The sequence below is a fragment of the Nilaparvata lugens genome, chromosome 1 (genome assembly GCF_014356525.2).
Source record: "Nilaparvata lugens isolate BPH chromosome 1, ASM1435652v1, whole genome shotgun sequence".
NCBI lineage: Eukaryota > Metazoa > Arthropoda > Insecta > Hemiptera > Delphacidae > Nilaparvata > Nilaparvata lugens.
The window spans coordinates 23430902-23456463 of NC_052504.1; the positions used below are offsets into that span (position 1 = coordinate 23430902).

General features: G+C 35.9%; 1 protein-coding gene across 11 annotated transcripts in view; it reads right to left on the reverse strand.

Annotated features, from left to right (window-relative positions):
* Window positions 1-25562, reverse strand: part of LOC111046027 (protein gustavus) — a 150950-nt gene that overhangs the window by 38845 nt on the left and 86543 nt on the right. For 2 of the 11 annotated variants that reach the window (XM_039422926.1, XM_039422921.1), the window contains exon 3: window positions 10049-10099. The exons of 6 other annotated variants lie outside the window; for them this stretch is intronic. In XM_039422926.1, the coding sequence (XP_039278860.1) occupies window positions 10049-10050 (2 nt within the window). In that variant the 5' untranslated portion in view covers window positions 10051-10099. Of the gene's footprint in view, window positions 1-6643; window positions 6842-10048; window positions 10100-25562 lie in introns of those variants that run through there. 3 more of the 11 variants (XM_039422915.1, XM_039422897.1, XM_039422909.1) reach the window with 3 other exon arrangements.

The following is a 25562-nucleotide window of genomic DNA, read 5'->3' on the forward strand; positions in this document are numbered from 1 at the left end:
TATCATATAAGAAACGAATTCAATACAAGAATATCAAAAGTCTTTCGTCTTTTGGTTATCTGCCGATTGTTTCGCGATTAAGAATGAACAGGCAAATACAATTTCCAGTGAATTCCCAAGAGTGAGAGAAATGCAATACTATACAACAAACTTGTATAATATCTTGAGCCATTACAGATTGTGATATAGTGTTGTTTTTGTGGACAATCAGACCTGATATCTCCATTTGGTAGTCAACGCATTACCTAAGCCACATTTAAATACTTATAAAACTTACGAAACCAAATTCAATTTAAATTAGATAATTTACTGTTTCAGGGAGATTGGACGAACATGAGCTGAGATAATACATGTTTGGAGCTTTTATTTGTTTGCGAGCTTGTGAGGCATTATGATAGCTGATTGAGATGCGTTTTTGGCGATTAGCCGAGTGCCGTGAACGCGAGTCATACCAGCGGCAGCTGAAACAAAGACAGCCAGCCAGAAGTGAATGAGCGAGACTTCCGCTTACTGTCAATTCACCGTTTCCTGTTCTAGACTTACGTCTGCCCCCACTGCTCATTCCCCCCCCCCCACCATCGATCGCCATGCAACCATCAACTATTTGAAACAGATTCTTTCAAGAAGCAAGCAACAAAGACGAACATAAGGTCTATAAAATTATGTAGAGCTGATAGTCGTCTGTGCATTAAAAGTCTCACCCAGAATTGGTACTGTATTTAGACTCTAGGTGTACTACAAGACTCATGGAATAACAGAGTAGTTCAAGTGCTACAGACACAATATGCTGTTTTATTGAACATTTATTAATACTTCAACAGTAGTGAGTCAATTGAAGCAAATTTCTTGGAAAGTCAGAGGAAAATGTTTTGGCTACGTAAAACTCTTGGAAAATCAGAAAATAATACTAGCAGTTAATTCTTTCATTTCAACAACAATGAGCAGAATTCTCTCAACTTTTTCAAGTGTATACAATACGATGTTAATAAGTTGTGAAAATTTTTTATGAGCTACACTTGTATTGTTCAATATTCTGTATTCTGTTTAACAATCACGTCGTTGTCACTACCTCAGCATATGCCCCGGAAGCAAGGTACAATGGACATCAAAATATTTCACTTATAATTCCAGCATGACGACTATTTGATGCATAATTTATTAGCAGCTTAGTGGAGAGTTTGAGGCATTGGTGGACGGACATCTGCTGTCGCTGGCATTCAATAATTGAAAGCGCGAGGATGGTAAAAAAAAACATTACATGTGGGGCGGAGTGCGGAACGATACCAAACGAGGGTATTCCACAGTACAGTACACAGTAAAGTACGGTCTAAAAATACAGTGAACTAGTGAACTGTTGTTCTGAATGTGAGCAGTGTAGGTAGATACAGTGTCCTACTGATATGTGTTGTAGAAGTTATCAAGTTTGTAATGTAATAGAATTTCTGTGAGCTAACTGTGAGTGCAATTTGAGAAAAAACGGAAGTGAAGTGGTGGCGGTAGACCATATGCAATGCAAGGCGATTTGCTTGGGCTGCGGGCTGACAGCTGCTGTCGGGGAAATGGAGGCAGCGCCGCACAGTCCGGCAACGCCGCAAGACAGAGGGGGAGCGCACAAAGGTGGCCGCCCTCGCCTTCGCACAGTGCGGCAACACCGCAACTTCCAACCCCTGACGACTCCCTTCACAATAAAACCGATCACTCGACAAAAGGCCGTGCACTGCTCCATCTCTTGCTAGATAGGGCCTGAGAAGGGCTCTCTGCCTTCGAAGGGAAACCAGCACAAAGAAATTCTTGGCTGAGCTTCCTTGCCGAGCCGTTGCTTCGTAAAACATTCTTCAATCTGAACAAAAAGCTCGATCATGATCCAAATCGCCTGCTAAAGTGGCTAGTGGCCCACCATTGTAATCAACACTGTAATGAGTGGTGACAAAAATCAGCAGGTGAATTGCGGTCACCCCTGGCGCTGTCTTTGTTTTACGCATAGGGAGCTGGCACGTGAGAAAAGAAATGAGGGTCATATGATCAAGAATGAGGGTATTACATAAATCGGTAGACATTGATCTTATTGTAATGGTTGCTGAATAGAGCTAAGGCATTGAATCAAGACTCCTTTCTACTTGAACATTTTCCTTATAATCCAGACTACCTTCTCTTCAAAAATATTCAGGGCTATGAAAAACATAAACTTGAGAAAATTCTTAACAATTATAGCCCTGACAATAAATAATGACAAACATAAAACTTTCAAACCCACTCAAATAAGAATGTAGGTACTCTCAACGTTTCTTTTAAAACGTTTCTTTTCGAACCGATCTGATCATGTGATTCCATTGAGAACACTAATCATTTAATGCTTGTTCAATGAGACTTAAAAATACAGTACTGTATTTATGCTTTCAATTTTGCTCATTAGAATACAGTATTGCTCACAGTCTCCAAGGTAAATACAATGAAGTTTATTGTATTATCTTATCCTTAAATGAACCATACTGACAATAATTCAACAAGGATTTTGACGGCCAACAGTTATCATAAAGAGTTGTGAAGCGAAGACTGAGTTGACGAGAAAGGGAATGCAAGATTTTTGAGATGTCGTTGAAGGGGCCATCATTTTCTTGCAGCCTTTCTTCGATAAGAGCGACTACAGCATTCATAGTCGCGCAATCATTTTGCAGCAGAGTGTCACGTTTTGCCAGACCACTCAAGCGTTAAGATATTCCAGCACTCGTCGCTTGCCATGTATCAGCAGCAGAGGAGAAGCACATAGCTCAGGTCTCAGCAGATCAGCACACATCAGGGCTGAGAGGGCTGCATTACAATATAAAATAAGGGAGAAACAGGCTGCTAGATGACATCTCTCCAAGCTTCTGCATACTCAAATCTAAGCTTCCATCTCTACACGAATAATAAGTATATATGATGGCAGTTACATCTATTATCCATGAGTATTACCATAAAAATAAAGTATAACCTCTACGATTGTACAATATGAACGATACCAACTGAACTTTAAAGTTTATCTAGCTTGCGAATGATGTATGTCATCTTTTCCATTGAATCATAATTTTGTTTTATAAAATATGGGTAATATAGGTCAAGTATTCCACAACAATTTTTTTGAACAATGAAATTTCTCTACAAAAATTCGCTATCAGCTTATGTTTTTGTTGCTAATTCATTGTTTTCAACTCCTAGTGGGCAGTGGAGTAGAGAAAAGAATAGAATAGGTTACACCTGACTGGCAATGTCAAATTGAATTTTATTTTCTACGATTTAATTAGATTGAATACAAAATATTAAACGGAGTCAAATCATGATACCCAGATATGATAGTTGTTGAGGTGTTATTAATATTGTATTCTTTCATTCAAATGACTAAGGCTCGTATTTTCTCAAGATCATCAAAGCAATAAAATTTATCAAGGCATCTTAATTCAGTTGAGAACAAAGAACACTTTTCAGTTGTATATTGATCAGTGGCAACTTGTTTGTGGTCTACGTATAGGAGAAATAGTAGTTATTAGATAATGCATTGATGGTTGGTGAACTTCCACATGAGAGGCAGATAGTTAGAGAGGCAAGGTAGGTAGGAACTGAATAAAGTTGAAACATGGAAGCAAGGCAGCAACTACTAAAACCGTGAGAGAAGACCAAGGAAAAGCAGCAGCTATTTTCAAGGACACGACTCGTTGTTGGAGCGAAGCAACCAGTTCTATTCCTTCGTTTTTCACTTCCAACTCTGACAGTGGCGCTGCCTCGCGACCAAAAACCGAATCAATACATCTGATTGCCAATAACCATGCATGCAGTTAATCAAGTCATCACGATTCATTTCACTAGTTCATGAACGAGTCAAGATCAACATCTACTATTCTACTTTGTTCAATCAGAATGCTAGTACCCGAAGATGAAATCGCCAACATGCTTCCAACATTATATTTATAGAAAGTTTCAATAACACAAGGCACTTCAAGTAAAAGATAAGCAGAATCTTGATAGCAAGTTGTTTCTAATGGAATGGTCAATCCTGATTATTTTTGCGATTTGTTACATTTTTCTTTGTAATAATTGCTGGGCTCGGTTTGGAGGTTATTGCAGCTGATTGTCAAACCATTGAGGCAGTACTAACTACTGTTAATTACAATTTGTTTTCATAATATTGTTATCATTTGCAGGAATATTTATATTTTTTTGAAATAATATATTTCATCATGAACATCTTATAACATCTATAAGATCATGAACTTCTTTCAGTAATTTCAGCTGAATTTTCTATACATTTTCACCTGCTCTACAAACGTTCACATTCAATTTTGTGCATAAGGGTTGAATATACCATACCAATAATGATTTACTATACTATACTAATTATGTAATTCATTCCAGTAAGTCTTCTTGAAACCAATTAAATTGTTTATGGATTGTTTGGCAAATGGAAGAACAAATTCAGAATACACATATTACTATGTGGGCGTAATTGCTACTATTATTGTTTATTGCACTGTTCTCAATGCTATAATATTTGTCTCATTACCGAAAGAGAAAGCAAACTACCAATCTATCGAACACAATAACCCGATAGGGAACAATGGAACCATTATGTGCAACTGAATGTTACTGCATTACACAATGCTTAGTACGATACTCCAATTCGAAGGAATTTTTGAGTAGGTCTTGAAGCGAATGAAATAAAGTTTAATTGGATTAGTGATTCAAACATTCACAAGGTCCAAACCTCCAACCCATACAACACACGATTTTAAACCCATATCATTCAAGACTAGATCCAACAAAAGAATTGACAAAGACTTGGAAATTCAGATAGAAACATACAATAAATAATAGTTATCATTATTCTTCATTATTTTTAACGCTCCTTGTTTTAGTTTTATATTTCTAATTCATCGAAATGCCTAAAGCATTTGAGAAATTTAAAAGAGACTTATGTGACCTTGGAGGCTAGAATACCTATTATTCCTATCAGTTGGGACTGATGAAGATGTGATTGGTAATTGACATTTTCGCGGTAGGTAATATAACCAATAAAATATTTTTTAATAAAATTCAAGTATGACCAGATTAACCAAGAAAATATGGATTTTTGGCATCATAAAGTTTGAATCATGATTTTGATTATGAATTGGTTAGCATCACGATGGTCCCTAGATATTTTTCAAGTCTTTTGAAACGACGAGAGCTGTTATCATACTCTACACACTGGTTCATTTATTCAATTCTATACAATGATTCATCAGAAGATTATTCAAGATGAGACAGTTGTGCACAGAAGAATACGTACAACTGTAATGATATGCTATTGTTTCGATGATTATCGAACGACAGTTCGAAGCGAACTATAATAATTGAGAATCGTGTAGAAACAGAAACCAATGTGAAGCTACGAAAAAACTAAAGAAAACTTTGTCTACGATACTTGGAAGAAATGTTGGAAATCTGATTTGAAGAGTCATTCGAAAATTGGCAGATAATTTTTCAATACTATCAAACTATGCTATCTTGCTGATAATGATTCATGAAACTGATTCTCAATGTGTGTCAGATAATAAGTTTATCGAAATCTGATTTGAAGTCATTCGAAAATTGGCAGATAACTTTTCAATACTATCTAACTATGCTATCTTGCTGATTGTGTGTCAGATAACAAGTTTATCAATATCTATTGATAAAATGTATGAATTTATCTATTGATAAATTTGCTGATAATGATTGGTTAACCAGACTTTCCTAAACGAGTGGAAATTATGGGTGAAATATGAAACACATTGATAATTTAAATAATGAACTGCCTAATGGGGCGTGTCGGCGTGTGAAGTGACTCATTTCTTCATTGGTCATTTAGTCATATTACATTCAGTTTATAACACAAACCATGAATATGGACATTTTAATCACATTTTGTGGTTTTCTTGTCACATAAATTCTGATAGTGGACTATATACACATGAGATATGTGAATTTCATCAAGAGTATATTAATCAAAAAAGTCATGAGCTTTTTTGTCAATCATCTAAATATTTTCCTCAAACCAATAACATACTTTTTGATGAGAACGAGCTCGTATAAAAGGGGAAATTAACATTATCAGAGAAATTCTTCACAGGACTGTTTTGAAATATTTAGCACTTGAAATTGTTCATTTGTGATGAATACAATAATTATTACAAATGATTCAATAAAGTAAAATAAATTTCATAGTTGGTGACATCTTTGTTTTGTTCAGTATTTTGTAATTGAAAGTCCTTAAAAAAGTCCTTGATATTCCTTAAAAAATTCAAACTTGAGTTATTGATTAGAAAGTTTCTGCATTCATCATCTTCAATCTATAGGTTCCTGCAGTAGAGGAGCCATTCATCATGCAATTCGACCAAAAGCAAGGCATACTCGATTGACAAAAATTTGGCACAGCTAAATAGGGCGTAAGAGAAACCGAACAACGTAACCGGTGTTTGGCAATCAAGCCATTGTGATGCCATATGTTGACTAGCAGCACAGTGCTAAGCAGGCGATTGTGTAATTCCTAATTCGACAACGAGCACTGACGATGAAAGACAGAAGCACAAGTAGTATTTTCTATTTGTCGTATCACTGAACGCACATTTCACACAGCCGGCATGATAGTTACCTGGTATCCATAGCTGCAGCCACAAGGTGAAGACGAAGGAAGGTCGGGTAGAAAGTCCAACAGCTAAATACATGCGGGGGATAGAACCAGGACCAGGAGCAATAGGGCAGCCAGAGTATATGGCAGCTGCTCGCTCCTGGCATGACTTGCCACGCTCGCGATCAACACCAAACTGGACTCCCCGCCAAGCCACTTCCCCCACCTTACCACCGCCCCCGCCCAATGCGCATGCGCACACCGCCGTTCGCCGCCAACAGTAATGAATGAATCACACACACTCACTTCAACTCATTAGACTACACAAATTACCAGGGCACTACTAATATAGTGTACATGTTGTTCAGAGTTCAAGTCAATTTTACAAATGAGATTTGTCTGAAACTCTATATATATGAATAAATTACTGTAACATTGAACCTGAAATCTACTAATTACTTATCAGAAAAAAACTACTTTATTATTATAGTATACATAGTTTGTAGAGGCTGATGGAGGGGGGACAAGTAATGAAGAAGCAAAGTAATGGGACAAGATCGTCAAGCTCCAAATATGCATGAGACTTCAAGTTCAAGAACATTTCCAAGACTTAACAATACATCTTTTATGCTAAGAGAATGAAGAATTCTACGAGTACATGAATACAATACAGAATACATACATTAATGTTAGACGTGTCTCACGTTGAACGAAGAAAGAAGACATCGACCCCTTTCAAAGTGGGACTTGTCACTCTAAAGTTAGTGATGAGTGATAACTTGAACCATTCAGTTTTTAATTTTCCTACCCGGATATTCTGAAAGAACTGTGCAACGGTTGGATTGTAGTTTTTGAATGACAATGCATGAAGCAGCAGGCATAAATAATATTTACAAAGGGACTAGGGTTTTGTCAATGGGCTGTAACCATAGAGTGACGAATAAACTGCAACCAGTTTCACAAAACGACTACTCCTTGACATCCTTCTCAATTTTCGAGAACAGTAGGACCTGCTTCAAGCTAAAAGACTTCCAATCCTTAAAAACTTAGGGATTCCAAGAAACCTAATTTCTTTACCCATGTGGTTCTGTGTTTCGCACGGTGAGGACAACTGAATACGACGATCTGTGAGGTCGGTTGCCATATTCAAAGTCGAGTTTCAATTATTTATTCAAACAGGTTATTTTACAAAATGCTTGGTTCAAAAATGAAACCATATTAATATTGGTACATAATGACTTCTTGTAATAAACTGAGTCAATGAAAATGATTCTGTATTTACAAATTGGGGATTGATTCAAAACTCATATGGATGCATCAAACTATGCAACAATTCAATTGCAATAATTATTATGTTGAAGTCTCTTTAGAACCTTCCACCTCATGCCGAGAAAGTATTCAATAGTCGATCGCTTTAAATTATTTCAAACAACAATAATTTGATGTTTAATAATCAATTAAATGTTGATGGGCATGTTGTCTGGGCATGTGAGCTGCGGCCTCGACCATCCAGCAAGCAGGCCATTACTTTCTTTTCCCTGAAATTGAAAGAAGGCGATAGAAGCCTGGTTGTTGAAGATGGTGGAAAGGTATAGCTTTGCCGACATAATGGATCTTCGTGCTGGATCATTTCGTTTGACTTTGGACCAACGAACAAAGGTGTACAATAGCTAATAGTCGGTTGTTGCTCTAAGTTTCTTTTTTTTAACAACTTCGTGTTCGAATAAAAAAGTCAATTTTTTGTATAAACCGGTTGCCGGTTCGGCCGGCTGGTTGTACAGCGATCCGATCTCGATCTGCTGGCTGCAAAGCAACACTTCAACAATCCGACACCAGCATGCTGGCTGGTGCTGGCCAAATGCAGCGCACAAAATATTGTCAAATAAAAATCACGAAAGCGAAAACGAATTTAATAAACAAATAAAGATTATACATATTTTTCTGAATAATCGAATGCACGTCATGTTTTCATAAAAATGTGTATGAATGACGATTCCAAACATGTTTACTGTTATCAATCTCAATCCTGGCGGCTATTTTAGAACAAAATATGGAGATAAAACATTGATTGGTATTATGAAACCTTATTTTCCTAATTAAGCATTAGGAAATTTCCCTTTGAGATACTTCGAGGTTGGTTCAAATGCGAGTTTAAAATTATGAACAAAAACAATTAGTAATTGAACTTAGGTTCTTCTCTCATGATATTTTTTAAAAAATGTTGACTGTATTAGTTAATATAAAAATTTCTGTGAAATAATTTATTATTTTATAATAATCATGTATATGTGATACCTATTATGTAACACAACATAATAAAAGGGGTAATTGATAATCATGTGGAAGGGATTTCGAATGAAGCTGTATAATGTTGGGTTTCATGAGAGTGCTGTGCGTGGATTGTTGTAGAACAATTTTCACTTTCAACCAGTTCGTGACTTTTGTATCATTAGAGTATCATCCTTGTGATGTCTGCAGGCTATTGACGTATTCTAGACTATAATTCAATCATACTTGAACTCCGACATTTCCGTGGATAATGCCTCCCATCTACAGATCCCTCTCAAACTAAGGGAGGCATGATAATGGGAAATAATAATGTAATAGGATGGGAGGAGAGAGAAGATGGTTGACATGTAGTGTGCCTCGCCTTGGGCAGCCAGAATCGTTAGCAAATGCATCGGACGACTAGAGACCCTCTTCATTGTTTACACAGGATTCATGTTGTGTGCATATATGATGCGAGTGTCCGCTTAGGACAATCCAAGTGTATGCACTGCACTGTACCTATAAAGTAGGTATAGTCCGATGATATGTCCATAGCTGGACTGGCTGATCGATACTCTAGTAGTCTCTCCGGCTTTAGGGGTTGTGTGGAGTAGAGGATAGGGGCGTAGTCCCTGCCAAGTCAGCCCCCCCCCATGCAGCGTTCATTAGCAGAGGGTCGAGCTGGGCCTAATCAATCCGTCCGCACGCCCATGCACGTTGGTGCGCCTTATCGTGTCGCGTACACGTTTGCATTAGGCGCGTGCTGAGCACGACAGAAATTTGCAAATCGAACGTTCGACGACAACGGCTTGATCAGGAGCGATCCAAACCCACCACCATGTATTGTTATAATGCCTTCGTTATTGGATATGCTCTCCATCAGAACGCTGTTCGCATTTCTCTGTCCAAGCCAAACTAATCACAACTCAGCCATCTACTGTTCAATTGCAAATTCATCAAACAACACATGAACCGCTCTACGTACACCTAACTGATCATAAAGTTTAATTTAGTTTCACACACAATCACTCCGATTCGACTAGGTATCGGTTGACAGTGACAACTATTTTGAATAGGCTATCAACGTAGATATGAGATTCCCGGTTACAGCAATACCCGAAACAGAACATGCAAGTGGAGAAGATTGATAAATGATCATACATCACCGCTCCATGCACCTGGAATAGGATTACACTAATCCTCGGCACTCACCTGAAAATATATTAAAAAAGTCGGGTTTAAAATTATGTTACTATACTTGAAAGCAAATAAGAATGTTACAAGCTAAAAGACCCTCAAAAAATGTTTAGAATTTTTACAAGAGAACACTGACTAAGTGAGCAACATGTTTTCAATAAGTAAAATTTAATTAATACCTTGAATGATTTTAATTTTAATCTACAATGGGTTAAATTTGAGAATATATTGAATGATTTGAATTTTCAAGAGGGCAGACGTATTGTGTTGAGACGATGAGATAACAGATTTCAAATAACGACAAAATAACAATGAAAAGCAACAAATGTTATGCGAAAATTGAAAAGAGTGGATACAATTTTGCATAGAAAGTGACTTGTACAAATTTCAAATGAGATTTCACATTTATGAATAGGTTAAACATTTTCAAATGGGCCAATTGTAGCCAAGTGCAAGCAGCTGTGGTGTTGGAGGCAATTTTTCAACAATGCAAGCTCTCAATGGAATCATTGCAATGTATCAAAGATTCCTCGCGAGCATGGGTTGGTACCATTATGAAGAACGGAAACCGGTTGTCAGAGTGGCTGGTTCATACGGGGAGATGGTAGAGCCGTCAGGGTCACATGTATATGAAAGTTGTTTGCTCTGTCAAAGCAAAACAGTGTAAAAAACAGCAAAGTGACGTGGTTAAACCAGTTTATGTAATAATAAAGCCGCATAACGCATCAAGGTTGATATCTATTCTTTTGAAGAGCTGAAAAAATTAGCGATTATCAAATTGGTTATTTTTTATGAGGTGAAGTGAATTCTCAATTGAACAACCGGCGTAATGAACTCTTTCCTTGACAGACAACAGACGACTCTATTATCCATGAGAACGTTCACTTCGAGCCTGGAACACTGGAGGTGTTCAAATTCAAGGGCACTTAGCAATATCAATAGACAATAAATTCTAAGAGGAAAGTACTTCTATCTTAGGTATCGTGAGTACTATTTATCTTCAGTACCTTTGCAATATACTTTAACAAAATTATCTTTGGTTAGTGGAAGGATAAACAATATAATTGAAAGTATTTTTGAAATCAATAGAATTTTCGTCTATTGAGTTCAGAAACCCTTATTCTGTTTTGAAGATTTACAAGAAAACTGGAGAAAAAAAACTGGAAAATTGGAGTGATCATTTAAAACTTTTTAAAACACCCAAGAAAACTGTTTTTACATATTGCCTTGTTATATGCATCCGTTCTCCGCTTGTGATATTGAATTAAACAATATATTATCTTCAGTATACACATCGTTTAAAAGGAATTACAAGCTCCAAAATAGTTATTTGTGCAACTAGTGCGCAAAGTGACAGTTTGCTGCACCGAAAGAAACGTTGAGAAAGGCACGAGCCGTAGGCGAGGGCGGAATGGTTTCTTGAGTGTAGCAGAGGAACTTTACGCACGTATTTCACATCAAATTTTTCCTAGAGTTACCACTAAATATGAAAAGTGGTTGATTATGGGTAAAATGATGGCTGAAATCCATCAAATGTTTGTCTGTATAATTTTGTTATTAATAACAACTTTAATCTATTTTAAACTTGATAATCCAATTGAAAATTAATAATCGATAATTTATTCAAATTAAAAATTAAATTGATCCAATTAATTTGAATAATTTTGAGTAAATTTTAATTTTTTAATAATTTTTCAACAATCAATTTATGAATGAAAAAATATTATTTGAAATGATGAATAATTAATAGTATTCAAAATGTATAATTTCATAAGTTCTCATTTTTATTTATTTGAAAATCAGAAAAAATATAGATAGAACCAATTCGCATTCAAAATACACGCCAACAATGTCAACAGCTGATTGGGATGGCTGCAAGATAATACGCAAAGTATAAAGAGTACGCAAAGTAATACTTTGCGCACTAGAGCGGAATAGTGATTCTTTGCGGCCTGCAATCAGTGCAGAAATGGTCACTTTCCAAGGTACCTGTAGGAAAAAGGAATTATTCTTCCAAGACTCCCTTATAGTTTTGGGGGACTTGAAGAACTAACATTCAAGAGGGTTGACGTTGACGATCCAAAAGTATTCGCCCTATAACTCAGGAGATTCTAGTCAGTCAACTAAAACCGTACAGTGACAGCAAGACTACTGGCTTCTTTCGATTCGTTTTCACCAGAGCGTTTCAAGAAATTAAAGGATTGCTGTTAATTGAGGCGGTCACGTTATCCTTGTAATTTCACTATTAACGTTATCCTTTCAAAACGGGTCGTTTTCAATGGACTTGTGGAAGCGAATAGTGTTGGCCGGGATTCGGACAACAATATTGCTTTTTTCAGAAGAAATCACGGGTAGAATGAATAACGAAGTGGAAAAGAATACGTTGAGTGAACCAAATATAAAGTGATTATTAATTATTTTCTCAACTCCGAAATTATTAGAACACACAAGAGCTATCTAGAAATCTAATTTCGGGACAAAAAACTCGAACACAAAATCCAAACTGGATGAAGCATCATTTCTCAAAGAACAGAAAAACTACTACTACTTCATTAAGAAGGACGATTCTCTTATGATCAACTTGATCTACCAGTATTCTTCTACTAAAGACTCATCCATCCTGTCTTTTAGTCATTACTTGAGCTAGAAACAATACAACTATTCTCTCAATCGATCTGAAACCAGAGCAACTAACATCTGCGTCAATTCACTTTTCCTATTTTACATTTGCTCAATCGAAACATTAAAAAGTAATAGTTGACAGAGCTTTACAGAGCTGTTCAATGCCTGCAAGCTAACCAAGTACGACTTATAGAAAACTGTATCACTATATCGTAAAGTGATTGAAGAATGACTTACAAGAAAATAAAGTATAATTTGATTGACAAAATTCATTATCAAGACTGAGGTGAACAGTTTCAATACATTTTGATATTATCTAGTTTGATGACACTATAATATCCTGCAAAGTATAAAATTGAGTATAAAAATATCGATGATATTTGCCTACTTCTGATCCACGCACGTGACGATCATGATAGTCCGGAACTATAGTCACAGAGTCAGTAGTTACCATATCGTGAGTACCGAGTACATAATAAAGTCAAAAAATAAAACCTCTTCATTTGAGTAATAAAGAGGCTCAAGTAAACTTGGAACATACAGAGCCAGAATGAATTAAGGACACAAGCAAAACAATTAATAGATCCAATCTATTGAATTATAAAATGAATTGCGGCCACAAGAAAATAAATTAAAAAACAAAATATTTTACGTGAAGAGTGAACCGAATCAAGCTACGCCTCGACCATATGCTCAGAAGCTAACATGTGCTCGACGACATTCGGCTAAACTTATCGCTTATCTCAGTTTGTGGCGAGAGGGAGCGGCAACATGTTAACGAACTCACACATTCTAAAATGTCCGGGATCGATTTCTTCCAAGGTCAGGTAGTAAGGAAAATCTCCGATTTCTGGATATTGTCAATAATTGATAAGCAGTGTGGCAAGAATTGCGAACCACCTTTACCGCTGCACCTGTTAGTTAGACATGATATACTAATGCCTCAACCATTTGACAAACCAGGAATTATTTTCATCCAAATTTATAGTAATTGAATTGCAGATGGTATTCTGAATTTCAACCGCTCAATATGCTTCCTGCCACTCGAAATTATTCTATTAGCTTGTATCACCAGAACAAGTTTAACAACTATTTCGCGCTAGTGAACAAATGGCTAAACGAGTTCTTCGGACATACTTTTGCGAAAAATCATGAATCTCTGCAATGCAAATAGATTCTTGGGAACTTGAATCTCTAGAATCGACATTTTTGGAATGTTCAAACACATTCTATTACTATGGTTTTTACAGTGCTGACGCAAGTACTGTAGAGTCTGTAGATGGCGTCAAAACAACGTCGAAACACTGATATGGATTCAAATTATTTTATAGTGGAATATTCATCTCAATACTTGATACCGAGCATCCTAGCTTTGCTAAGAATTTTTATAAATACAGAATAAAAATTCCAAGTAGTAGTTCTTAATCGGAAAAGATTTCCAGATAAAACCGACTGAGTAACAGAAGCAATGCATATAATTTCAATGAGTTTTGGATTTTCCTGATATTTATGAGAAAACTGTTCAGAAAAAGCATGTTCCTATAAACACGATCCAGTCAAATAATACAGCCTAGCATATCCATCTCTCACATTGAATTTCAAATATTTCAGAATTTTTTCAACACTATCGATTAATAATTTGAAACCGTTTCTAGCTTGGAAGCTTGCATAATTCTATTTCATTGCCACCGGAAATGTTGGTTGGGGGAAGTGATTTGAATATTAACCTCTAAAAAGAACGGAACTTCACTATAAAAATAATCAGGTTTGCAATACCGTAATATTGATTTTCACAGGGTAGGGTTGTTTTACAAAGCAATTTACTTGTTATCATAACTTTCTTGCCTTGTAACTAGATGTAGAACATTTGAATAATTCGAAACAGGTTAGAAACTGGAATTTCCAATTGCATGTTAATTTTCCGTTGTTAATTGCAATTTCAACGATATTGCAGTCAAGAAAGAAATCAAAATGGGGGTTTGCTTGCAGCAAGTATTTTAGTTCTGATCTTATATGATTATTTGGTTCATACAAGAAATCCAGAACCGAATTTTGCACAAGTTATTGTACCATCATGCATTGTAACATCGAATATCATAAACAATGCATAATAGAATATCTTGAAAAAGCATGCATAACGCTAAAAATGGTATGCTATAATATTATTTTAAAAGAATACTAAATTATCAACAATTTATTATAACAGCAAGATAAATATTTAGCTATATTGCTAGCCTATTTCAAAATGAAATTTGATCATGCTAATCAAAATCTAATAGTATTTTCATTTATATTTATGATATTTGAAACAAAATCAGAATCTGAAAATTCTAGAAGGAATCGACAAGATCATTCAAGTGCTCAATGAAATTTGGAAAACCTCCTGAAGACGTTTACATTGAAAATGCTGAACATAAAGTTGGTTCAACTTCAGTAGTGATAGATAAGTCGGTTATTAGTGAGATGGAGGCAAAGGATTAGTGTTGAGAAGCAAATGGGTTCTTTGTTGAAAGAAGAAAGTAGGTCAGATGAAGGAAGTGTCTGAGTTGTGCTGAGCTGAGGCCTCACTGTGTTGGCAGCTGCTGCACTGCAGAGCCACTAAGGGCCTGCCTACCTCTTCCTGCCTCCAGCTACATCTGCTAGGACAAGTTTGAAATAATGGCGTCGTGGCGTGGAAGTAGTTGCATTACACAGTGAGCATTATTATTTTTAGAGCGCACGCTTTTTTGATATGGTTTGATTGAAGGGGAGAGAGCAGAGGGGCCCCGCACTGAGGGCTTCGGGGCTTCGAACTCTGCTGAGCCAGGTGACGCAGGACGCAGTCAGGGTTCAGTGCGACATTGCTTGGCCGGAGTGGAGGAGAGACCGGTCCAGGCAGATGGACCTCCGCACGTGCTCTGCTAGCAGCTTCCCAACTGGACATTCAATCAGGATTATGTGCACTAACAAACCACCAACAACTAATATTATTTCAAGGGTTCAGGAATTTTTATTGGATACAGGTTCATTGAAACCTATCATAGAAATTCATTCAATCGGGAATGAAAAATTTAAAAATATTTATTATTTAGGGGGAGGAAATTCCACGTTCACAACACATTTTCGAGGGAACTTTTAAAATCATTAAGGCCGTTTCGACAGTGTCATTGTGAACGGAATATCAGCTTAAACTGGATTAAATATGTGAGAAATGTTTCGTTTCCTGAGTTGCTGAAATGTTATTCATGTTGAGATTAAACCACCAGCTGATTCAACTCAGTTTAGGCTCTCTCTGTGCAAACGGTTGGAGTAAGTGATAACGCGCCGGTCTAATAATGAAGAGAACCCAAGTTCGAATCTCGTACGGGGCAAAACGTTTATGACCACAGCACAATCACATAGATACGGCCACCCCGTCTTTCGGAGGAGACGATAAGCCGTCGGTCCCGACTACCTAAAAAGTAATCGTCATCTCTCATCATCATTCCTCTCACTCTTTACCCACGCATAAGCCTAAGAACTTATATGGGCATGACCCTCAGTATTATTATTATACATTATGGTTCGTTAATTTTATGAACTTTTATTGTAAGGTCTATTCAAAGAATAATATCGTTGAATAACTTCAAGTAACTGTCATAAAATAGCAAACAAAACACAATTATAATCCATCAATATCCACTTCATTTAGAAAACTTTCTGAGTCGAAAGTTTAGAAGTATTTTGGCTCGAGAATTTGATATAATTATTGAAGATTGCATGAATGTAAAGAAAATCTGATAGAACATACCATGTTCTATTAGATTTTCTCTATAATCGAACATACGGTATGAAATGGAAACTCGAAATATCCAACAGAAATTTCAAGAATAGAAACAATAGACTTGGATAGAGATTCTGGTAGTAATAACTCAACAGAAAGCATTACGCTGGGGACATTCTGAGGCACAGTCCTAAATAGTTAACTTTCCTATCTACTCTATGACACAGTATTTCAATTGAAGGTGTTTTACGTTTTTCTACAGAGCTCACAAAATCAAGTACTGACTAGTACTTGTCATCTGATTAATTGTCATGTACATCAAATTCAGTGTTTGTCTTTTTATACATCAAATGGACCTTCTACTCTCTTGACAAGCGTCTACGCACTCTATTATTCGGAAATATCCATTTGTGATACGGCATTGGAGAAAACAGCCAATAAAAATCAGAATCCGAAATTCGCGTGATAGATGGATGAAAACGTGGCCAGATAACGGAAATGACGGGTTCGTAATAAGTTGAGTTGTTGGAATACGAGGAACGCACAGCAATGCGTTGCGGGGAACTCGACCGATTGACGGCTCTCGTGTCGAGCTGAAAATGAAACGGAGCCACGTCATGGGTTCCAAGAAAATGGCACCAGGAAAAGCAACCATGCTGCCAGGAAATAGCTTCATAAGCAAGTCATAAGTGAAGGAGACGCCGTCCAATAAAAACAAACATTACATTCCAGGTTCATGAGTATTTTGAGCGGACCATTCAGTTTTATTGGTATACCTCTAGGCTTTGGCGTTATAGAGTATTTATTTTGTCAATTGAAATTGGAAAATCATATTCCAATAAACGATGTAATAATACACAATTTCATTACAATACTCATTTTTAATAGAATCTCCGAAGTGCTGTAAAAGCACTAGTATAAGCACACTTATTATGAAGATTATAATACTCATACACAGATTCCAGCTTGAAAATCAAATAATCGATCAAAATGATACCAAGAAACAAAACTCTAAGCAAGTCAAACTAAGCTACATAATGATGATTTTAATGGTAAAACTTGTCTGCAATAGCTTGATTTGGGCAAAGTTAGTTCACAATTCTGTAGATCTCAAGATGGAAGTCTTTCTTGAAATAAGATTAATCTTCCTCCAAATAGTTTTACACTTCTGTATTGGAATAGTTAATTAGTGTGGGAAAATCATTCAGACAATTGGATTCTTTGTTAAATTGTCTGTTTTAGAACCCTTTCAGTTTTGGGAGAATATAAATTCCCGAAAAACCTAAAATGGTAGATCAAAGTGAGTGCATTGAGGACAATAGACTGGCCTAATGAGACATGAGGGAGAACGGAAGCCAGCAGGTCGCTCAACATTAATTTTGTAGAAACCCTTTGTGTTGATGGTGTCACGACCACAAAAGATGAGACAAAGAGAAGAGGTGTGAAGCCTTTGAAAACTGGTTTAGAAACCTTCAAACCAGAAAGAGCACACGAAGAGTAGCATAGGTAACAGCACTGGCCCATATTATGCCACATAGATTTTCGCTTTTTGCTGCTACACAGCGTGGTGCATATTCAACCCCTTGCCAGCTCACCGTACTTCGCTACGGAATACATACCATCCCACTCAACAATGTAGCGTATGTGACTGAGTTATGGTTATCATCTTTCCTCATCGGCCCTAGGTGTCGGTCTTAGCTAAGCATACAACAAAAAATACAGCTTGCAAACATATTCAATGGAATTGAAAGCATATCTCAGCCCTATGAAATTGAAAATATTCTGAAATCATGCATTATAATTTGGGTTTGATAATGAACTGGGGATAATGAACTTAGGAAAACGAATAAATAGATGAGAAAATCATTATTGGTTTATCAAAAACCAAAACTAACAAAATTATTAGAATTTATGTAAACAGACTCCGATGTTAATTAAAATAATTTAATTTTACTTATATTGACGGATAGAAGATCGATCTCAAACAAAAGCAGTTCTACCATATTCAACACTTCTGCACACTATGTACATTATAGGCTGTGAATGGATATTCACAACTGCTGTTTTATAATTTTACTTCTTAACTAGTAACAACCAGAATTACACCTTCAACATAGTCAGCCATACATGAACATGGATGAGAGTTTTATTTTTGTTCCACACCATGAATAGGATATATATGATTCAATCAAGCCCAATTACAATATTAATGTACTACTGTAATAGTTCAGCAACCTACTACTTGATAGTATCATTAACAGCTCAGAATACAATGAGTCGCTTACTGTGTCTTTGATAATTGCTAAAATTTACAGGAGAAAATTATGAATTCTTCAAAACCTACGATTGTTCATCTTATCAATCAAGCATTTTTATCTCTGAGTACTATATAGCAGAAAAGCTAGATTCGAAAAGAGTGTCCACTAAAACTCGAAACCAAACTCAATTGCAGGTGTTTGACTTCAACTTGACTTTCAAATTAATAGAATATAAGTTGGTAGAAATGTTCTTTGCCAGTGTTTTGGGACGGAAACGCTAGTTGCGTCGGTCGTTACGGTGGTCGAAGAATCACAACGACCGTTGACTCGCACGCACGCACCGGATCTACGCACGCGTGCGCGCGCACTCAATTTGCATCAACAAAATGGAAAATACTCACGCGGCAAACTACTGTTCCTCATACTCGTATATATAACAGAGCTATGCTAGACGTGCCACGTGAGCCCAGTGCCTTGACACTTGAAACAGCATCGTCGACATCGACTAATTCAAAGTTCACAAAATTGCATAAGTTGCATGTGAATATCACATCCAGATTCAGATCCATGAATAGAATAGAATAGAAACTTTATTTGTAACAAAAACACCAACAATACAGTTTGAAATACAAAAAAATCATAATAAATTAAATTGTAATTAAAATAAATGAATTATTGTTACTATCAACACTAATCGATCAAATAAGAAGTCCAATAATTTGAAAAGAACTTTCAAGTACTTTGGTTGCATCATTCTATATTGAAAATTCTTCACAGCTAAATCTGTCCAAACGCATCATGAAATACACTACATCGATGAGTTCACCTCAGTCTAAGTTCTACCCAACGATCTATAATACTAGTTAGTATATATAGATCGTTGGTTCTACCATAGAAGAAAAAATACTTTGATATTCGTTTGTTTCTGGTTCTACTGGTGTAAGTAAGCATAAAGTACTAAATTTTGTGCTGCAAATAGAACGCAGTTCCCCATTTGCAGGTCTATTTCCATTGCTGAATGTCACACGTCTAGTTCTTGCTATTGTTACAGATAACAAATACAGCAGATGGTTTTCTTATCTTAAAATCCCAATGAACGCTTGTAAACCATAACACCGCAATTGACAGATGTTGCTGTCATGCTGTACAAACACTACACTTATTGCTATGTTTTACCCTATACATTTTCTAATTAATTATTAGCACCCGAACCTATAATAAAAACAAGGGAAATTGAATGCTACATCCACCACCCTTAACAGCCAAACAGCTGGCTCTTACAAGGATTGATTTGATAGGACGCGGTTATCCAGTACTTCATACTCTGAGCTTCCCCAACTCTTCTAGTCTCAAGCAGAGAAATTTTATACATTATTAAGATAGTTTTATTCAATGTCTCAAGATATATATATATATTTATCATGAGACTATAGATTTATCTATCTATCATGAGTGTGTTGGTAAAGTTTGAATAAGAGACTTGAAATAGTAGGACAAGAAATTTTAGTACTACACTACACACTACGCAATAGATTATCTGCACATTTCAAAGTTTTTGTTTGAATTATCAAAACATTGATCAAAATCATCTAGATTACTCTTGCTCCAGTACAGGCCTCGAAGGAATATTATAAGAAGACCAATAATTTTTTGTATATTCTCAATTCTTTTGATAACTGGTATAATTCTAATGCTCGTCCAAAATGTAGCACACATGAAAACTACATAACCACAACTCGCTTGATTGTAGTAGATGAATAGTTCAATTATTGCAACAATCCCTTGCATTTTGTTACTAAATAATGTACTTAATTTGAGTATGCCAAGCATCTTGACCCATAATAGTACAAAAGTTTCCATGTTAAACATTTTGCCTCAATAATTTACCAACTTGAAGAAGCCCCTCCTGATTGACACAGCCACACTTATAAACAATTCGAATTGGGGCAGAACTCGTGGCAAACGAAAGTTTTTAGGGTGGGTGATGATAGTACATAGAAAATAATATAGACGACGTTGGTTGTGTCGGGGTCAGTGCACTGATACGCACAGCTGTCTCTGTGTGACGTCACAGGAGCACGTGGGTGAGGAAAGAGAGAGAGCGAATGATGGGGAAGCACGCGCGCGCACTAGCGCACAACCCCAGTAGCAGTAGTCCGGGGGACAGTAGCCTACACTACTCGCAGGCTCGCAGCTATTGATCTACACTTGCCTCACTTGGCAACGTCGCGTTGCATGTCGACCGAGAGACGCATGTCTAAACCAGCAGGAGACTGCTGCTACCACTGCTATAAACACTCGGTAAAATATGCAGCCGACAGTAGCCATAGTACACTCACTCATAGGGATGGGGATGGAACGATGAAGAAGAGAGGATGATGGCATGAGAGGGAGCGGGGAGATGCACACACACGCGTCTCCACACACAAACTCCTGCATGGAATATTATCACTACAGTATTTACGCGCACATAATCACAGCAGCCGAGTGTTTACATTGGACCAAGTTTTCAGCCGAGTTACTCAATTTAATAATGCTCCCACACAATCACATACAACTGCAGGTTCGCCATGAGTGCAACTCCCTTTGATATTCAGTAATCGAACATATTACAGAACCAAATATTAAATTTTTGCATTCCAGTAGAATCAATAAATGGACTCCTGACCCAAGGATATGAGATACTAATAATCATTACTATTATGTATTATTATTATTACTACTACTCCCGTATGAACATCGACGAAGAGATACTAATAATCATTACTATTATGTATTATTATTACACTTCGATGAATTTGAGGCATAGTACATAGGACAATAACTTTACCTTATCTACAATACACTGTCCAATATAATGATTATCTTGACCTAACATTTTCACATTTACCATAACATATACAGCTTTGAAGTAGAAACATTCATCGTAGTTAGAATAAACAAATACTGGAGTTTAACTAATATAAACTTGATAATATTGACTAAGTTCAAATATTATGAGAAGGGAATTATTAGCTAGTAGTAATATTATCAACAAACTACTTTCACGTTAGAGATAATTTTGAAAATATACTCTAATATAAAAGATTTTATTGCTTGAAGCAATGATTGAATAGTGATTCTAATAATCTAATTATAATGGATAGCTGAGCTGCTGAATGCCCATAGTTTACGGAAGTTTGCTAATTAGCTGATTGGTTGGTAAGCAAGAGGAGGCTAATTGCAGTATAGTTTGCTCCTTAGAGATCGATGAGTATGCAATCCGCTTCACACATGCCTCTTCAGATTAGTCCAGGCACTATAATATTGTAGATAAAACATAAGATAATAATTTTATGTTGTTTGGATACATAGAAGAAGTCTACAACCAATTTTCAAATGCAAAAATTCATTGTGCTAATACAGAATGCCCCAAGAACCTCGAATTTTCTGTTGCTTTTCCAGTTTTCATTAATTTCCGCCAAATCCAGACATTGGACTGAAAAATTATTCTTTCTGAGGATATTGTTGAAACAAAATTCATACAAATTGAATTTTTTCCTAAAATTTTTCTCATTTTTAAGAAATTGTGATTCAGTACTCATTAAAAATTGACAGTATTGAATGATTTTATTCCACTATATTCGAAATTGTATTAACTAAAAAAACGATGAAATGATTTCTCTGTCCGATGGCTGGATTTGGCGGAAATGAGAAATATTCACTCGGATATTTCACACGCGATGCAAACAGCGATAAATGATAGTACTTGACCATATTTATTATTCTCTTTTAAACTTTGAACTAACGGAATATTTTAGCCGATTCAATAGCTTCGATGTATCTATTGAATGAAAGAAATATGTACAATTTTGACAATATTACATACTACCTATCGGCAATGAAATATTTCTATAATATATAGGAATGATAAATATAAATAGAAAAATTCAATATTTATTGAATCTATTACTTCTCAATGAAGCCAATTTTATCACTTTAGTGTAAAGGATTTGATCTTATAATTATTTCATCTAGGCAATTTGTTTTCGAAAAAAAATTCAACAGAAATGAAACCGAATCTAGTATAAGAGAAAGCCTCACCTTATCACAGTACTTTATTAAATGCTTGAATGAGCATGAAGTTCACATTTTACAGAATACTGCATACTAACCTGGAAAAATAAAAACAAGATTATTGATCCATTCAGAATATTTCAAATTTGTTGAGGAAGACTATAATGTAATCTATAATGTAAGAATTAGCTATAATGTAATCTCTCCATTCCAACTACCTACTAGTGTTTACCATGTAAATAGACGTGAAGTGAAGACAAAGTTTATAAATTGTGGTTACTGTATTACCATATATCAGGAACTAACGAAACTATTATGAATGATAGACAAAACCTTGACATTTTTGCAATTCATCAACAATTCTAATGCATCAGAAGTTCAGTAGCGACCTCGTCGTAGCAGTCACGGCGAACATTTGTTACTTCACATCCGCCATTCAGCATCCGAAACAAAATAATCGTACAGTATTTTATACTGATCATCAAACAAATTTGACAATTTTCCATTACAGTATCAGCCATATAGGTGGGAGATTTAGCTTCAAGAGATCATGGGGACGAAAGATTTCTGCTTTGTTCAGTCATTCTATCTATTCAACTAAATTTCAATCGGGAAAGTCTAGAATATGTTACTACTTGAATTAATTAGTTCTCACCATTCATTAATAAGAAACGAAACATACATTTTAGACAGCCACACCTTTACAAATATCACATAGAGTGGCTCCATGTGCAATATGAAACTATTATAGCTCTGTACTAACTATAGTTCTGTTAATTATATTGCTCTACACTGACATTTGATTTGATATGAAGCAGTGGGTTGAAGGCGGAAATCTTACGACGCATACACAATACTTATACTCAGAAAAAGCTGAAGAAAACTGACAAATATAATTTACCATAAACCGTAACCTTTATCAAAACTTTCAAAAAGCATCTTTCAAAACTGAGAATTTTCCAGGAGTGATGGGAACCAAGCCAAATTAACAAAACATGAAGCACTAGGCAGATATTGGGGTGTTGAATTCTTAATATCAAGTAGACAATCACGGCATGACTTTTTTTAGAAAGTGATTTAATTACTCAAAATTGTCCTTTAACATTATCTAACATTGCCATTGTGGGTCAGCCTTAACGTCGCACATTACTAGCTTCATACAATTTTTCTCCAGTTTTTCCTGAATTCAACCCACCATTAGTCATCATGTCATCAGATTTGTACAAAAATTGAAACACAGAATTCTGATTTAATACACTTTTAAAACTAAGAACTTCAAATAATCATTGCCTTGATGTCCTTGAGAGGCTGAGAGATTAAAAAAGTATAATTTTCTAATTCATAGAATCGTATTTTGTGTTGGCGGTTGAAACAATATCAACCTATATCAGATAATAAACTCTGAATAAATCAGATTATATGTAAAAGAGTTTGAAAGTACACCGTAGATTCTGTTCCAGATTTTTGTTCTCAATCAAAAAATTATTGGTACAACAACGTAGGCGTTATTCAATTCAAATAGAAACGTGACCTATACGCTATCGATGAAGTGCGTGAAAGGAACTTTTGGCAATCGCTGAACTGAGCGGATAGGAGAAGGTATGTCGAAACGCATAGCAGCAGTCGGGTTGAGCTGATATTTTATAGCAGGCTAAGAGAAAGTTAGCATCGCAAATAGCAGTCGGAGATCGGCGAGTGTTGAAGGAGACTTTGGGAGGCTGTTCAAAAATGCCAGCATTTGGAGAGGAACGCACGCGTGCGCACACACGCACTGACTCACCGATAGCGCTGACATTGGCAATTCCGTTGCCAAGGTCCCCAGGCCTTTCACCAGGCTCTAGCCAACCATCACTTGGTCCACCAACTCTGACATACAATCATAAAACACACCTACTAAATTATTATCTTTTTGATTGGTTCTTTTTGACCAGGTCTGCAGATGATAAATGTCGACAATATAATCGCACAAATAAGAGCTCCTGCAACACCAAAATAACAAGTAACGAAAACCGATACAAGGTTATCCATTTCGATTTTGTTGAAAAAAAGCTACCTAAGTTTCGAATTCCAATTTGGGCTAATTATAATCTGTGTGAATGAATATTGTGAGTCATTTTATCTCAGTAGTTTTGGTGTGGACATTTCATAATAAGATATCACCACATTTAACCCAATAGAAATTCCCCTTCTACGAAATCCGAAGATCAGAAGCTTCAAGTACATGTGTGCTCATCACTCACTTTTAAGAAAAAAGTTTAACCAAACAATTAAAAGATTAAGTTATTAATGACTAAAGATTAGTAACAACTTTAAAATATAATTTTATTATTTTGTTTGTGATGGAGACTGAAATGACTTCTTCACTTTATCAAGATTTCCATAAACTTCGCGAGATAAAATATATATTATGAATGTATGAGCTTGACTTGTGCACCGAACAACTTTCAACTGTTTTGATTGGAACCGCGCTGACAAACATACAGGTAGCTTGTTGAAGCAATCCTGCAGGAAGCAGCTAGATCGATTTACATGTATTTTGGGTTAATCTTTGACCTATTCCAATATGCAAATAAAAACTAATCATGTAGGGGGTCCTAAACTACAACGCTTTTTATGCAAAATTCGGTCAATAATATATTTACTATATGAGAATTAAGTTATCATAAACATTATTCCAATGAAAGTTTTCATTCTTATCTTATAGATATTCATTGAGATATATATAGAGATATATATGAGATATAGATATACATATAGATACTCATCATTGTACAATAAATACAATTTGGAAAACTATAAC